Source organism: Toxoplasma gondii, chromosome III (assembly GCF_000006565.2).
Source record: "Toxoplasma gondii ME49 chromosome III, whole genome shotgun sequence".
NCBI lineage: Eukaryota > Apicomplexa > Conoidasida > Eucoccidiorida > Sarcocystidae > Toxoplasma > Toxoplasma gondii.
This window is the reverse complement of record NC_031470.1, coordinates 1,060,012-1,076,382: the sequence shown is the minus strand read 5'-3', so window position 1 is coordinate 1,076,382 and position 16,371 is coordinate 1,060,012. Positions and strand designations below refer to the sequence as shown.

The 16,371-nt window shown below is 54.9% G+C and overlaps 1 protein-coding gene across 1 annotated transcript; it reads left to right on the top strand.

The window, feature by feature from the left end:
• Positions 1–2,086: 2,086 nt before the first annotated feature.
• On the top strand, positions 2,087–16,158 carry TGME49_253615 (hypothetical protein; the record flags this gene model as incomplete). Its single annotated transcript, XM_018781016.1, has 9 exons — positions 2,087–3,651; positions 4,611–5,928; positions 6,175–7,626; positions 8,639–8,706; positions 9,414–10,239; positions 11,290–11,874; positions 12,338–13,002; positions 13,927–14,289; positions 15,081–16,158. 9 exons carry the CDS (start codon positions 2,087–2,089, stop codon positions 15,547–15,549), a joined length of 7,311 nt encoding a protein of 2,436 aa, XP_018638175.1. The 3' UTR covers positions 15,550–16,158.
• Between the last annotated feature and the right edge of the window lie 213 nt (positions 16,159–16,371).

Genomic DNA, 16,371 nt, shown 5'->3' with positions numbered 1-16,371 from the left:
GCCGATCTTGATCATGTTACCTCATTCCCTTTGCGACCGCATGGTCCGTTCTGGAGATTTAGTGACCAGCAATGCCTGTGGCATCTACGCGCGGCCACCAATCTGAACTGTGATCGTTTCGCGGTCTCAGAGAGTTACTTTTGCTTTTTTAAGAGTCATCAAGAAGCCCTGCACAATAGATTTTACGAAGGAGCATACGAGGTATTTCTGTTAATATGGTGGTCTTCAGATGTACAGAGAAGAGCATCCGTTTTCAGCCAAGCCAAAACAGCTGATAATTGCTGATTGACTAAACCTTGATCCACGGCCTGTGTTTCCTGATTGCAACAACAGGGCTCAGTCTCCCAACCTCTGAGCTAGACCATTCACACAAGTTACAGCGCATCATGCGGCTAGCGGAAGCAATGCTATTTGATAGCTCGTGCCTACGTGTGGGTACGACGCGCGTAGAGCGATGAGCACCCGGCATCGCAGATTTTCCTTCATGCAACAGAAGTTACATCAACACCACTCAAAGGAAATCTCCAACGGAAGGGAACTCCAGTTATTCTTCTCAGGGTAGCTACATGACTACACATTTAACTCGAGATGACATTTACCTCCAGAGCGATGTGCTTAGCGTAAGTAAACGGAACTGCCAGACGAGTAGGACTAAACCAGCATTCCACCAACTCCTTCGCTAGTGGTGGGCAGAGTCTAGCTACAGCAACGGAACTGTTCCGACTAAAAACACGGTCCGAACCCGAGAGCAGGAGTATGGGGATGACCGTTAGTTGCCTGTTGTTAGTTGCACGAAGACGACTGCGGACATGATCTGGTCTCTCCTGCGTTGCTTTCGCAAGGAAATAACCTATTGGTGATTGCTTGCAGGGTGTTGCTTGCAAGCAGGAAGTATTTTCTTCTGTCGAACGGCCGCGTCACTTCGCCGCTGCGCGCAACCGTGCATGCGATACTGCATGACAGGGACACTTAGCATCTACTTGCTAAAAGAGGAATCTCTCCGGAATGAAACGAAATTTTCTTGCGTTCCAGTTGTTCCTTCAGAATGTCTTTGAAAGTTTGTCTCGCATCCACGTGCTTTCAGAGTCAAAAAGGGGAGGTCGGGGACTACTCGAGTCACCTCTAGCATGCCGATCAGTGTCTCGTTTTCAGATGCAGTTCACATTCAGCACTCTTTTTCCATCGTGAAGCAAATGAGGATCAGCGCATTTTCTACCGGGAAGCTTGCTGCCGCTTCACGTTCGTTAGGCTGTAACAGAGAGTCCCTTCAATTTTTTTTTGTGGCCGCCCTCTACTGTTAAGCCGGCTGTGAGTCAAACAGGTTCCGTTCGCAAAAGATGACTACACGCGTGTGCTTCGCGGGTTTCCCGCTGGGCGCCTTCTAAGTTACACACTATTGTTTTCCGGTCGTTTTTCGCTGTATCTCCGGACCAGAATGGACACGCACTTCATCCCTGAGTTTCACCTGCCGACTGCATTATTTTGGGTTTCTGCGAAGAAGAGATTTAATCCCCTACCCATTTTCAAGGCGTTCGTCTTCGAGAAAATGCTGCTCCTGAGCCTCCCTCTTTCTCCCGGGATAGAGAGTTCACCTTGCCATTGTTTCGTCGCACAAGACTCACCAAAGCGACTGGTGTTTTCCATGGGACAGAGACACTGAGATTCCAGGTTTTTCTTTCATTCTTCTGCGGCGTCACCTGGATGCTTCTCTCGCATCCCGGGAGCGATGTGGGCAGAAGGGTCATTCCTTCGGCACCTTCATGTCCGATACTGAAGTAGAAAGCGACAACCTAGGGGGATTCATTGTCATTTTCCCGACCGACAATGTACAGGGCCGCGCGCGGGTGCCTGCGCAGTCGGATTGACAGTGAAGTCTAGTCTCGCTGGAGAGGTAGGAGCCTAGGGGTTTTGAGGAGGCCCCCTTCCAGCCTGCATGCCACGAAGAAAGTGCATGACGAAGGAAAAGGCGAACAGGCGGACGCGATGCTTGTGGAACTTTCCCCATTTCCATTTCCTCCCTTTCGAATCCCTTGCTGCTTGTTCCAACCGCGTGAAAAGAGTGCTCTTTTCCCCTCGGGTCACTGTCATGCTTTTCACCACTCGCAGGCCAAGGCGGGAAGAAGGCGCCGATCGCCGGTCTCCTTTGCCCGTTTCTGCTTCTTCGCCCTCGCCTCCGCGACCGAAGAAGAGGAAGAAGGAGAAAACAAGAAAACTCTTTCGTTCGCCGTCCGGACGTGGGCGTCGAATCCGAAGCCCCACTGACTGGACGCGCGAAGGCGTCGAGAAAGCGAAGAACGAACGTGCTTTCTCTTCCTCCCCCTCCTCGCCTGCGCCGCAGTCGCCTGTTCTGATTGACCTTTGTTCAGACGACGAGGGTGAAGATGTGCGAAGGCCAGTTCGCAGTTTGACACCCACCAGAGGGGCGGAAAGGTCCGCTTCGTTTTCGTCTGCGTTCGGCTCGACAGACAAGACGAGTTGCGAAGCTGCGACGCCGTGCCGCGTCGAAACTCACTCAGATGGAGATGGTGAAGACTCCGCTGCATTTCCGGCCTACGCTCTGTCAGCTGCGGAGCAGAGAGCCGTGAATCGTGCAAGGATCACTTCAAGACGAGCTGTGGGGACAGGCGCTGGTTCCCTGTCTTCCACGGTGACCTCTTTTCCCACCCTCTGTGCGTCTGGTCTTGAACCCGAAGAACGATCAGCATCTTCGTCGATGCCTCACTTCCACCAGGCGCCAGGTGAGGGGTGCTCGTCTGCGTTCTTTGCTTGTGAGGCAACATCCGCCATCACGGAGGTCTTCCAGTCTTCGGAAGTTGCTGAAGAACGCTCGGAGGGTCACCCGAGGCCCAACTGGCTGATGGTAGGGCGCAGCTTCGACGTTGCGCTTCTTCGCAGTAGCGGGGACTGCTCCTTGAGCTCTAGCGCTGCGGGGGCCAGCGGCCTGGGTCTGGAAAGCGGAGAAAATGACGCCAAGGTGGTGGCGGATCGCTCTGCGCTGCATCGAGAGGACGAAGGGAAAGAACGAAGGAACGCGGAGGAGCAGAGTCTCTTAGAAATGAAATTGCTTCTGGGGAATGATGAAGAGACAGTAAAGAAGCGGTCACGAAGGCAACAGCGTGCGGACCTGAGCGCATTTGAGGATGCGGACTTCGACAGCATCATGCCGCCGCCTTCCTCCATCTTCTCTGCAGAAGACTTCGATAAGCTCGCTGACTTTTTGCACCCCACAAGGACCGCAGTGTACAGCGAGAAGGGGAAGAGGCCAGGAACGGAACGGGGGAAAGGAGCCTTTTTTGAGGAGCCCGAAGACGGAGAGGGGGTGGAACACCGTGGTGCACGTCAGGAGTCTCGACTGTCTGAGCTCGAGAAACGCGACAAAAAGAAGAAAGAAGGAACCGAGTTGTTGGCTGCTGGTTCCTTGGAGTACAGACAGAGGACGGGCAAACGAGGGAACGAGACTGATGAAGAGGAGGAAGAGGGTCCCGTCCTCCGTTTATTTTCCTTCACGCTCACTGACTACAGAGGCGATGCGGAGTCTCGAAAGAAGACAGCGAAAGAGTGGAAAAAGAGAGGAAGCCAGCAGACTATCGAGGGCGAGACCAAGCGACCGACAACTGCAGCTCGCGACGACGGCCTGCCGTTCTACGAGAGGTAAACAACGGTTTGCATCCAAAGCGGATAAACAATGCCCTGCGAAACGCATAACTTAGAAAGACAGGTTTTGTTTGTTCTTCAAGTGCGACAGGAAACAAGAAGATCGCACGTAAAAGTGACACTTCGTTCCGCAATCGGCGGCTCTCTACGTGATTCGTGCCGCGGCTTCACGGGGGTCTCTTGCCCTGGGACGTCCCCTGTTGGGGCTGCGTGCCTGCGTCCATACCTAGGCGGTCTCTACACGCTCCCTTTTGAGAGCGGCTCCCCTGTGGTAAATGTAAAGCTTTACGCATTCACCCTCGCTGTCACTTCCACGTATTTGGAGTCTGTCGGGCCGGAACAGCATTCGACATTGTGTTGGTGTCGACGCCACGGCTCGCTACGGCTTCTTCGAGTCCACCTCTTCAGAGTTTCTGTAGAGGGTGAAGCAACGCGTAAATACCACAACTGCGTAAGGGTAGAGACAGCAGGGGATGCAATTCAAAGAAAAAACGACTTTTCTGCGGCCACTACGTATGTTCTACATAAACGTGACAAGGCGAAACCTATACCTTATACTGAAATCGACAGTGGCCGTGAGGATTTTTCTATTCAAATACACTCAAACCATCACGTGTTGAATGTGCGACTCCTCTCGAGTTAGAAAAACACATGTGACAACCGGGGGCACACATCTAGTTGTGTTTGGAAGGTCACCTCTACCAGGAACATTCGCTGCCGCGCCTTAGGATCGGCGACTTCGTGTACTTCGCATTATTCTATCTATCTAGCTTTCTATATCTGTCTATCTACACGTGTCTATACATGTTCATGGCGCGAATCGCGATTGTGAGATTCTTCGATGTGTTCGCGGTCGTGGATTGCAACGACCCCATGTACGGATAGCAAGGCTTGTTCGGTTCGTTTTCTACAGACGCGTCGGTTGTTTTGCACTTTTATGGTCGCTGCGTCCCCAGGATCCCGTTTGTGGTCTGTCGCTCTTCGGTTTCTTCTTCGGCCGTCCTTTCTCAGCTCTCGCGAGCCAGTGGTCGCCCCAGCCTTCGGAATTTCTTTTCTCTCTCGTGGTCGCCTGCATCTCCCGCCATTCTTCTCCCCACACTCCGGAGTGGAGGTTCGTCTGAGAGGCCACCTCCGCATTCGCTGGGCGCTCTAGACTCTCAGTGGCGACGGCTGAGAAAACAACGCCCAGCGGCGAGAAAAGCCGAAACCGAAATCGGAGAAGATGGAGGCGCGGAAGATGCAGAAGCCCCTGCGGAGATGTACCACGTTGATGTGACGTTCGATGTGGAAGGAACGCCTTTCTCTGGGAGAGACGAAGAACGGCGCAAAGGCGAAATTTCTCAAGTTCCGTCTTCGGCCTTCTCCGGTGGAGAGATGGAAGCCGCTTTTCAGGTGCAGCAGCTCCGCCAGCGTCTGCACCTGCGGTGCCGCCGCATGCGAGGCGATGCACGGAACTGGATTTCTCTGGTTCGCTGTGAACCCCTCTTCCTGTTCTTCACGAAAGCGCGAACTGCCTCCCTCTCTGTCGAAGCAGGCAAGCGGCAACTCGCCCTGCTCGGGCGAGCCCGCCAGGAGGCGCCCCACAGCTTGCAGCTTCTCTTTCTGTTTCTCTCCCTTTCGTCGCTATATGACCAACCTGCGCATGCGCTCTTTATCTGGCGCCGCGCTCTGTTGCAGCTTTCGGCCGCCAACGCGCAGAAGAAACCTCGGCCTTTCGACACTTCTCACGGGGACCTCGAGGGCCGGCGAGAAGCCACATGCGAATCCCACACCGCACAAGCCCAGGGCCTTTCGCCCCAGGAGGGGGAATCGGATTCTGCCTCGCCGGTGGAACAGCGGTCTCTAGTTTCGCCAGACTGGGCGTCAACGGACCGGTGGGAAGGACGACTCTGGGTAGAGCACTTTTTGTCAGCTGTGGGTATTTTCGACCACTTTTCTTTCTCGGCGTCTCGAGCCCTCGCAGGCGACCTCGTCGACCTACTCGAGAGACGCGGCGCCGTCAGTGGAAACGTGGAGGCAGGAATGCAAAGACAAACGGAAGCAGGAGCGAAGAGCAAAGCGGAGATGCAGCGCAATGTCTGCACGGAGCCCGGAACCGGAAACGCTCCAGCGCCCGACTGTCGCCTCCAGCTTCTCCTGGGGGGACTGGTGCCCTGTGAGCTTCGCGGCGGACATCAGGCATTTGCCGTTCGACTGCTCCAAGCCTTCCTCCACGTCGAAGTCTACGCGTCGCGCCTCGGGCCCGGGAGCCGCATGGGCCTCCAGCAACTTGAAGTGAGTGGGGGACGCGTGGGAGGAATGCCGAGTTTCGCGGGCTCCGAGGAAACGCATAGATTTGAAAAAGAACGCGCAAGTGTCGGGCGCAAAGGGAAGGCGACGACCTCGAAACTGGAAGCAACATTTGTGCATTTTTTAGGACTGAGCCTGTGTTTAGAACGCTGTTGTGTTTGATGTTGTATTCAGCCCCTGTCCAGAACGTTGGTGTGTGTTTGTGTGCTTTTGTTGTCAACACCCGTTCAGCTCGCCTTCGCGTCTCCCCACAACCTCCACTTTGGCGATCCGTGTTCGGGCTACCTGCTGCACTCGACGTTGCAGCTCGCGACCATGATGCGTGGCTCTCTGTCTCCTTTAGAGAAAGGCGCAGACGGCTCCGAGGGCTTGCGGCTCTGCGAGGCCGTGGACGAGTGGGTGAAGGACGAGCGCCGGAGCCTGTACGAGGCGTATGCGCGCGCCTTTTCCTTTCTGGGGGAAGAGGCGCAGAGAAAAACAATTCAGGCGATTTCTCCTCGACGCCTGCGGCTTTCTGGGGGTTCGAGCTGCGGCGGAGAGGCGAGAGCATCCGCCGAGGGCCTTCTCACCTTCTTCCTCAAGACGCAACGCAACCCAGAGACCGCGTCTCTGTTCGCCTGGTTTCTCGCCGCAGAAGAGGCGTCTGAGGCTCTCACGTGGTGGCCAGGAAATGCAGGGACCCCTGACGAGGTGAAGGACCAAACAGAGGCTGTGCAGCTGCTCCCGGCTTCGGCAGAGCGAGCCACGCCGCAGAGCCCCTTGGCCATCCCGCAGGCCCCATGGACATCGCAGGGGGCCGCGCGGGTCGCGTCCGATAGCGAACTCCTCAGGCGCCTGTGTGTCCGCCGGGAGGAAGGGGAAGAAGCTGCCTGCCAGGCGACCGAGACCGCGGGGGAGGAGGGATGCAAGAGGCAGAACGATGAAGCGAGAAGAAAGAGAGAACGACGGTACCGACTTCTGTCGGCCTTGGACGCCTTATCCTCCCCCTCCCTCCATAGATTCTGTTCCAACGATCCGCGAGCCGTCCGAGCTCTAGAGGCGGCGGTAGATGTGCGGCTTCTTCTCACCATCCATCTCCTTCAGGACCCATCAAAGATTGCGGCGCCTCCCGCCACGACAGAGTCTCCGACTGTCTCCTGGCCTGAGATCCCAGGCGGTGCGCCGAGGCGAGAGGACGCGGACGAGCCTCAGAGCGGCGCAGACGTGCACCGCTTGGAGGCGGCCGCGAGTGTGGCTGGGGATCTCAAGAAACAGGACAAGGCAAAGCGGAAAAGAAACAAAGAGGGAAACCCCGGCGCTCTGTTTGGGTCCTGGTGGCCGGATAGCACGTTCATGGAAGACGGGGAAGCCGCCACGCTCGCGGCGACGCTCACCGGCCTCTGGAGGGGTGTCGAGGCGCGACTGAGCGACACCGTGGCCCGGATGCATGCGAAGAAGAAGGATCACGAGGGGAGAAGACGAATGGAAGAAGATCCAGCGAACGGCCGTGAATGCGGACGGCAGAGTGGAGGAGACCCGGAAGACGGCGGAAGAACAAAAGCGTCAGAGGCAGGTGCCAGTGCAGGTGGTAGAGAAGACAGGGACGTTGACGCTTCTCAGCCTCAACACAGGCTGGACGAGAACACACCGAGAGAAGGCGAAGGCCAAACGCGCGCCCAGCTCGTCGGCCTTCTCGCTTCCCAGGTGACGCAGATGTGACCAGCAGGGGAGGAGCTTAAAGCGAGAGTGACCGCGTCCTGGATGTCAGCGTTCACCAGGGACTAAAACAAGAAAGAGAGCGAATTAAGAGTCTCGAATACCGTCCGCGCGTCTCACACAAAAGCATTACTTCTTATAAATAGGGCGTTACATTCACTATAGTTAAAACAATTAAAATCAAATTTTCTTTTGTAGAAATCTACGAAAAATAATTTTCTTGAACAAATGTTTACAGAGCATTAAAGAAACGCCTTCTTGACTTTTTCTCACACTCTTGGAAGAGGGTGACTCCGGATTTTCGTCTCTCTCTTTTGCGACACTCTTCTTTGCCGGAGCTTGCCATCGTTCCGATGACTGCTTCTATAAAGGCGCCCTGTGTTTTCTCTCAACGACAGCGTGCTCCTTGTGTTTCCACCTCGCAAAGAGGTCTCGTTCAATCGACCTCTCACTGGTTCCTCCGTCTTCGTCCTGCCGTTGTACACGTTTCCTCTTCAGTTCGCTTTTGCTGTTCTCTCGCCTTTCTCCTGCTCTCCTGCTGGGCGCACATACCGTCATGCTCGTCTTCTCCAGGGATCTTTGTCAGTGCTCTTTCCTTGACTACCTTGTGGGGTTCCTCGTTACCTTCTTTTCGCTTTCTCCCGCTTCCACACTCGCAAACCATTTTCTTGTCACGCGTGCGCACTCCGTTCTTTCGTGCCGTACATTTTACTTCGCATCTTCTGAAATGCGCTGGTCACTTTCCAGCATCTCAGCAGGCTTCGTTGGCTCCCAAAACCCGTGATAACAACAGTCCTATAGAAAGCCTCCAGAACGTGATCGATCCGTTGCCTGCGTGCTTGCGCCTCATTTACGCAAGAACCGCGCCTCTTGTTTCAGAGCGTTGCTCTGTACCTCAAACGCACCCTTCTTAGCGGCACTCCCGCTTCTCCGTTCCTGCCGGGCTTCTGCCATCTTGCCTTTTGTCTGTGTTGTCCGCTTGGCTTTCGCCCCTCCTCAGGCTCTTCTGTGTCTTCCCGGAGATCCTCTGGTGGCTTACTGCGTCATGGCAGCCTGTCGAAATCCCAAGTGAGTCTGGGAGGTCCGCTTCATCAGGGGGTTTCCACCTATTGTTAAGATTCCCCTCCGCTACGCCATCACCTTTCCCTGTCTCTTCCACCGCGTGCTTCTCTTCTCCCGTGTCTCCGATCTGTGGAGCCTCTTGTCTGCTTTCCTCGTGGCGTCGCTCGCCCTATATAACAGTGGCCGCCTTTTCGGACAAACGGATGGTTTCGCAGAGAAGGACCTTTCCCAGGTTTACAAGCTGGAATTTCTAAACTGGCTTCAGATCTTGAAGGTCTTGGTTCACCGGATTTACGTTCTGCTGTGCCCGCTTGGATTCTGGATTCAAGAAATACTTGCTGAGATGCAACTGTAGAAATACTCATTTTTTACGTCAGGGCAGAGCCCGCCGCTCCACCGCCTGTTCTGGTTGTCGGAGCCATGAGGCGAGAACCCCTTACCCTCAGGAGACTCTTATGAATTCTCGAGAGTCGGAAACTCGTGCCGGTGACTCGTGTGTGCGTTTTAGTCAGAAAACTCGTTGTTTCTCTTTGCGTGTCGTGCATACTTCTGTTGTTCTGACGATCATGAACAGCCCCGTCTCCCCGTTGCGACCGAGAGCTGACAGGACCTCCGTTTCGAAGGGAGGGTTGCGCAAGCCTTTGGCATCGACCATCAGCTGACTGAACACCTGTTAAGGCAAATGAAGTGCCAGGCTTGTGTTGTGTCTCCAGGGTGACCAAGACAGTTCTGCGGCTCTTCCCCGCTTCGCCGGGCCTCTGGCTCGCCTACGCTTCCTCCCTGTTCCACGAAGCCTTTCAGCAAAGCTGTGGTCACCAGCATCCCGTCTCGTCTTCCTCTGTTTCCTCTAACTTCTCTGTTTTGTCTCCGTCCTCGATATCTGCGAGTCGTCCTTTGGCTGAGGACTGCGCACGCTCTAGGCGGAACGGCGAGAAAGAAAAGCGGTGTCCGTTGTCATCTGCACGGAACGTCATGTTCACCTGCTGTTCCGCCTTCTCCCACCATCTTCCGTTGGCGGCGTCTTGGGCGCACCTGGAGCTCGTTTCCCAGAAGGTGTCCGACGTTTCTGTCCCTTCGGCGTGTGGGGTGTCCCCGTTTGTCTCCACCCTCTCGCCTCAAGAAGCCCTGCTGCTACACGACGTTCTCCGCGCGCCGCTCGACCGAAGTCTGGCGGGGCTTTGCTGGCTCTTCCCGGCCCTGGCGTCTGTCTCCTCTTCCACCCTGCCCCGCTTGCTTCCGTGGGAAGGTGGGGGCCTCTCCGTCTGGGCTCTCGGCGTCGCGTGTTGCGCGGCTGAAGAGAACTTTGCGGATTTGTCTCCTCTCCTCGCTGCAGGCGGCCCTGCTCGAGCGACGGACCGTCGGGCCGAGCCGGTTGAGGGAGACTGGAGACCCTTGGGAAGGGCGGGAGAGCGAGGCATGCGGACGGAGAGGAGCTTCTTTGCTCGCAAGCGTCTCGCGGCTGCCAAGCGAAAACTGACTGAAAAACTGAACTCTCTCGCCACAGATAGGACCGCCATGATTCTCACCAGTGAGGAGCAGGTACGTACGTCACGTCGTTGCGTGTATTCGCCCTCGTCGTCTCTATGAACAATGGAGCAGAAGTCAATCTCGCATCTGCCTTTATGAGTGCCTGTACACGCCCCAGGGAGCGACGTTGCTTCGGATAGAACGCGCAGTTTAAGAATGAAGTGAAAAGGAGAGGAAGACGACGACGGAAGCAGGAAAGAAGAGAGAAGGAGAGCTGGAAGGAACAGAAGAATGCAAAAGAGGGAAGGAATAGAAGATACCATGAGGCGGAGAGAGGGCAGGGAAGAAGGGGGGAAACGAAAAAACCAGATACAACTTTCTGGATGCCATGTGACTTTCTGACGCGTGTGAATGGGGGCACAGAGTCGAAGGACTTGAGCCGGAGCAGCGCTTTTGCAGTCAAAAATAGCCAGGGCAACAGACAGTCGAGAGCGGAGGGAACCTGATATCGTGTCAGGGTTCTTTGTTCCACGCAGGGCGTGTGTCTCGCCAGCGTCTCTTTCCGTTATGCCCTATGCGAAGGATAAGAAGACCTACACATACTTGGGAGATCCGCCACACGTCGGACATCGAAACTGATCTGCCGTTCCACCTTGTGTGCTCGTTGAACTCGCGCATTCATTGCTCGGGCTGCTATTCGGTACCATCGAATATAAAATCGTTCTGTCTTTATCGTTTTTACTGATACTGGAATGCGTGGCAAGTTCCTTCTGTCCACCGAGCTCCACGCGCGCATCTTTTGTGGATCTTTCAAGGCGAAGAAAGCCGCGTTGTGGCGGCGTCCCAGAGTTGCGCGTGCACATGTTCAGCATCGCGCCGCGGAGTTCTGCTTGGGAATCGGCGTTCTATTTAAAAGACAAGTCGTTCACCCGTTCCTGTGACTTTCCACCGATGTCGTGAGCGCTTGCCTTCTGCATGGGGACGGTAGAACCTGCAAACGGAGGACCCAGTTGCTTATTCTGAGGAGTCACGGAGGTCCAATCCGCGCAAGGATTGAACTGCCCATCTGCGTACCTACGTCGAGACGCGGTTTTGTGTGATGAATGCGTGTCTTCCGCTCAGGAGTTCCCTCTTTTTTCGTCCCCCTTCTACTCTTGTGTCTTTCTCCTTGCCATCGTCTCGGCGGCGCTTTCTTGGGCTTCGCCCGCCCGCGCTGTTTGGCGGGTCCTGAGAGGTTCGGCGTTTCCGCGCATGTTCTCTTTGCTCCCTCGCGCGGAGTCGCTCGAGGACCTTTGCGTCCTTGCCTCGGAGAAAGCGGGCAAAGAGGCGAAAGCCGAAGGCGGCCAAGCTCCTCATCTTCCATTTCTTGTTGCGGTTTCAGAAAGGAATGTGACTGGCGCATGCAGAGCCGCCGCGGCAGGGCCGCGCCTGTGTGGCGAAGAGGCGCGGTGTCTCGAGCTCTTCTTCACTTTTATGTTGTCTCTCCTCGTGGCTCTGGGACAGCAGTGTTCGAGGATCTCTACTTTCTGGACAAGAAACAGAGGAAGTTCATGCCGCGAAGCGGAGTGCGCTGACCGTGAAGCTGCGATAAAGGAGCTGGACGACGAGGAGGGTATTCCACGAGAAGAAGATGTTTTCGCACGCGTTTCGGAACTCGCTCTCGTATTCTTTCCTCGAAATCGACTTTTTCTCGCTCTGTATATTCAGGTGATCTGACGAGCGGAACACGACGGGGAGAGAGAAGCCGGCGAGCTGAGGCCACAGAACGACAGAAAGAGAAGCGCATCTTTTTTGAAGCATCCCATTCAAATGGGTGACGCGAGCTGTGTTGAAGAAAGAAAGGGGGAAACAGAGACGCGCGAAGCTGGCGAAAGACCGCGATAAATGGAGGGGCGGAAACCTAGACAGACAGGAGCCGAGGCGCAAGCGGGGATGAGACGCGGAAGGAAGCAACGATGGAAAATTCCACAGAGAGGAACGCTGACAGGCGGAAGCATAACCGTGGAGAAGCCGAAATAGCGAAGGGCGCTCCCTCTCCGTGTGAAGACAAGCAAAGAGGCAGGACGGGACAGTGACTGTTAGGCTGCAAAAAAAGGAAGCAGGACGACACAGAAGGTCGCGTTTCTGAACCCGCTTCTTCGTTGTTGTTCGCTGTGCCTGATTTCCGCAGCACTTTCGGCGACGACACAGCGACGCGTTCGACGTTCGCGAGCGCCTTCTTCACCTTCTTCGTTTCCCGTTCTTCGGAATTGTCTCCTCTCCGTGGCCTCGCATGCGCAGCGCGATGAAGCAGCCAGAAGGGAGAACCTCGCATGTGAGCAGCGACAGGTTAAAGGGGAGAAGAAGCTCGGGACCTCCGTCTGTTCGCGGGAACGCGTGCGCGCCGGAGGGAGCCCAAAAGGAAAGACATGACGGTCAGGGAGACGAGGCGAGGCACAACGGGGGGCAGGACAAGCCCGGAGTGGAAAGAAGGCAGAGGAGAGTCCGAGTTGGGGGGGACGACTGGAGAGAGTCAGAGACAGGTCAGAAGGAAGGAGGCCACAAGGCGAAGACAGACTGCATGCGCTGCGAGGGGGATCAAGCGAGAAGGACAGAAGTGAAGCACGGATTGCAGGGGCGCGCGGCAAGGGAGGGAGACGAGGAGACTGCTGACGACGACGAGCGCGAAAGTGGCGTCCCCGGTGATGAGGCGGAAGACGAAGGCTGTGTCGAGTTGAAAAGTCCTTTTCGGTTGGAAAAAGGCGCACTCGAAACCACGGCGGAAGGTGCCTTCTCGATGGCGATGCTCGAGGCGTTCGCTGTCGCTGAAATGCTGACAGGAGCCCCTTCCCTCAAGTGAGTTGCGGGAAGAAACTCAAAGACCCAGGGGACAGTGGCATTCTTTGACCACACGGGCTCTCACTCCACGTGGTAAACATGGTGAACTACTGGAGGAAGGTGCCTTTGTATGTTTTGCAGTGTCACGGGAGGTCACCACGTCATTTGCAGCTACGGCACTGGGGTTGTGGGTACGTAACCAACGCTTGGATGGTTGTTTATCTTTCGATCTAGCTTGTAGAACCGCTGCCTTCCCAAGCGCGAAGTCAAACGCATGCAGAGAGTGAAGGCACCAGTGCACCACTGGAGTCTCGAGGTAGCAGGACGCCGTGGTGGAACAGCACCGACCATTCATTGCAGCTCGATGGTCCGAGGGAGCCCCCTTTCTAGCCGGGGCTGCGTGGCGGCCAAAACAGTGCCCTTCTTGTTTCGGGAGGCATCGAACAACGAACAGAACATCGAAAGGGGACAAGGAGAACGAAAGGGCGGTGGATTCGGTACCCCGGAACTGCGCCTGCATGAAAACGAGTCCTAAGATCAATCAAAAGATGCGTCACCGGGCGTGCAAAAAGGCGCGATGTGTGGGGCACAGAGTAGAGAACGGAAGCAGTTGATGTACGAGACTCGTGAATCAACACGAAGAAAGACGGCGTCGCAGGTTGTAGCTTCGTTGTTAGGTCCTCTCAATTTCAACTGAAGGTCTCTCTGCTGGCACTCGACGCCTCTAGACTTTGTAGTGCTTTCCTTAGCTGCCGTATTTGTTCCGGTTCCATGGTCAACAGCCGTCTGGCTCCAGTTCCCTTTGCATGCGAGAGCGATACCTGTGATTATTTGAAGTACACAGACCTCTGCAGCTAAGAGTCCAACTTTGTGGGATGAATTTAGATCTCGAAGACTCCAATACACCACAGGGTGTTTCTTCTTATCTCTTTCTTTCTGCAGAATCCTCACCGCGGCCTTCGAGTTTGCTTTCCACGACGCGCAACTTTCGATTGCCTACGGGGCATGCCCCTCTCGCTTCTTCTCTCGCTGGTCTCCCACCTCGTCACTGGCGACGGAAGGAATCTTCTTCTTGTACGCTCACGTCCTTCTCCTTTTCTTGCATTCTTTGTCTGCCGGCGAAGCGCGCTTCGGAGGCCAGCGGGGCCCAACCAGCCAGGCCTGTGGACCCCCACGCGCCCGGAAGACACGAGGCACCGGGGGGCGGGAGGAGACAGGCCCGCAGCGGAAGCGCAGGAAGGCCCTCGAGCGAGAGCTCGACCGAGTTCTCCTCCGAGGCGTCACACAGTGCCCCTATTCGAAGAGGTGAGAACCAGGAGACAAAACAAAGAAGCAAATGCAGAAAAGAGAAGTACAGAATTATACACACAGATATTGAGGGTAGAGACTCGTCGACGAAGAAAAGAGGAGACGGGAATAATAGACGCAGAGAGAGAGAGAGGAGAAAACAAGGAAGCAGACACGAGAAACCGTAGGACAGGAGCAGCGCTAAGTCCAGGGGCTGCTGGTGGCCGGCGAGGTGGTCCGGATAAATTTTTTCCTCAAGGGCAGCCGTGACCGTTCTGTCCGTTTCCGTCGCGGATAGGTAAACACAGATATTCGACAGTGTTTGTTTAGTACGGTTTCATCTGTATGTCTGCTTTCGAATTCCTAGCCGCAATTCTGAGTGCTCCGACCACAGGCGCCCCTCCAGGGAGGAAAGGGAGACGCGTCTGCTTTTCCGTTTTGTTTTTCTTTTTTTCGCATGCTGGGCGCGCTAGACCGCTTGTCAAGAGTCGTCTTTTCCTCTTGGCCAGTATGCTGAGTTCGATTGTTTGTGTGTTTGTTCGTTCGTGTGCGAGTTCCTCGTCGCGCCTTCTCCCTTTTTTTCCTGTTCCTGTCTGCCGTTTGTGTGAATTGTACATATCTGCCTGCTTCCTCCTTGAGGCGTTCCTGTGTCTTTCCATCCAACGTATTCTCGTATTCGTCTGTTTCGAATGAGCTCTCTGTTCACATTGCTTCGTTGTTTAAATACGTCGCGATAACATCCGTTTCCTCCAGAGAGATTGTCGACTTTCCAATTGCTGCCCCCTCGCTTTGCGTCCCTGTCTCCTCAGGTTGTGGCTCCTGCGTCTTCATCGTCTGGAGGCTACGCGTTCTCGCCGCCGCGCCTCGGACCTGGTTGATGTCTGCTCTTTCTTCTGTTGCTTCCCCTCTGGAAACTCAAACGATCCAGAAGAAGCCAGCGCCGTGCTTCCTGTGACGTCTCCGTGCATTTCTTCTTGCGGGGGTTGGGTAACAAGCGGGGGCTTGCCGACAAGGAAGGGAGGCGGGGCGGAACTCGAGAGCGAAGAGGCGCCTAGCAGAAGCGAAACTGGGGGAGAAAAACAGGCTCCAGCAAGGCGAACAGGAGACCGGGGCGAAGGGGAAGAGCGAAAAACGAATAGCAGAGAACATGAGCAGCAGGGTCTCTCTCTGCCTTCGGTCTCGCTCTCGTCAGACGACGAAGCGTTTCTTCAGTGTGTAGAAGAAATGTGGGAGAAGGGAATCGCTCTCAATCTAGATCCATTATTTGGATTCATATGAGTCAGCAAGGTTACGACTTATTATAAATATATATAACTACACAGCCATTTATAGGTGAAATCCGCTGAAAACCTGCAAATACCTACGGCTTTCCAGAAACGTATACGCGTATGTGTTGTGGTCCAGATGTTGGTACGTGTCTCTTTATCTGCGTAGTTTGGTCATGTACGCGTGGACAGGAATCGTGTTTAGTGAATCCGCCGCAGGGGTATCAACTGGACATACAGAGGAAACTTCATGCATGTATTCACGGTCGTGGGAAATGGTATATATGTATATATAACTTCTTCCAGAAGTGCGTATGTACATCTATGCATATGCTTCAGAGAGGACGAACAAGCTAAGAACCAAGTAAGAACAGAGACGAAACTTAGTCATGAGTTGCTGTTCACAAGGGAAAGTGAGGACTCCACCGGAGTATTTATGCAGACGAATCCTCGCATTTCTTTCGACTTTCAAAAGGATTGTTCTTTTCGTATTCGTCCTCACGACAGATATTGATAGGTGTATTTCTGATGTATATCTGCATTCTTCTGTAGTGGCATATAGACCTTGGAGAGCCGAACCTCGCTGGCATGCCGCCTTTTCAGCAGAAAGGAGTCCCTACCATTTTCTTCGTTTCATGACGAAAGCCTTCTCCTTCACAGATTACGCGACGTTGTTCGTGAAAAACACCCACTCTCCAGCACCGTATACCAGGCTAGAAAACACAGCAAAACCTACCCCACGTGCCATACAGGCCTTTTCGGCGCCTTCAGTCCCGCATCTCGGCAAAACGGACGTGCGCGCCCCTCAACGCTGGCCATTTCAGTCCACTCACCA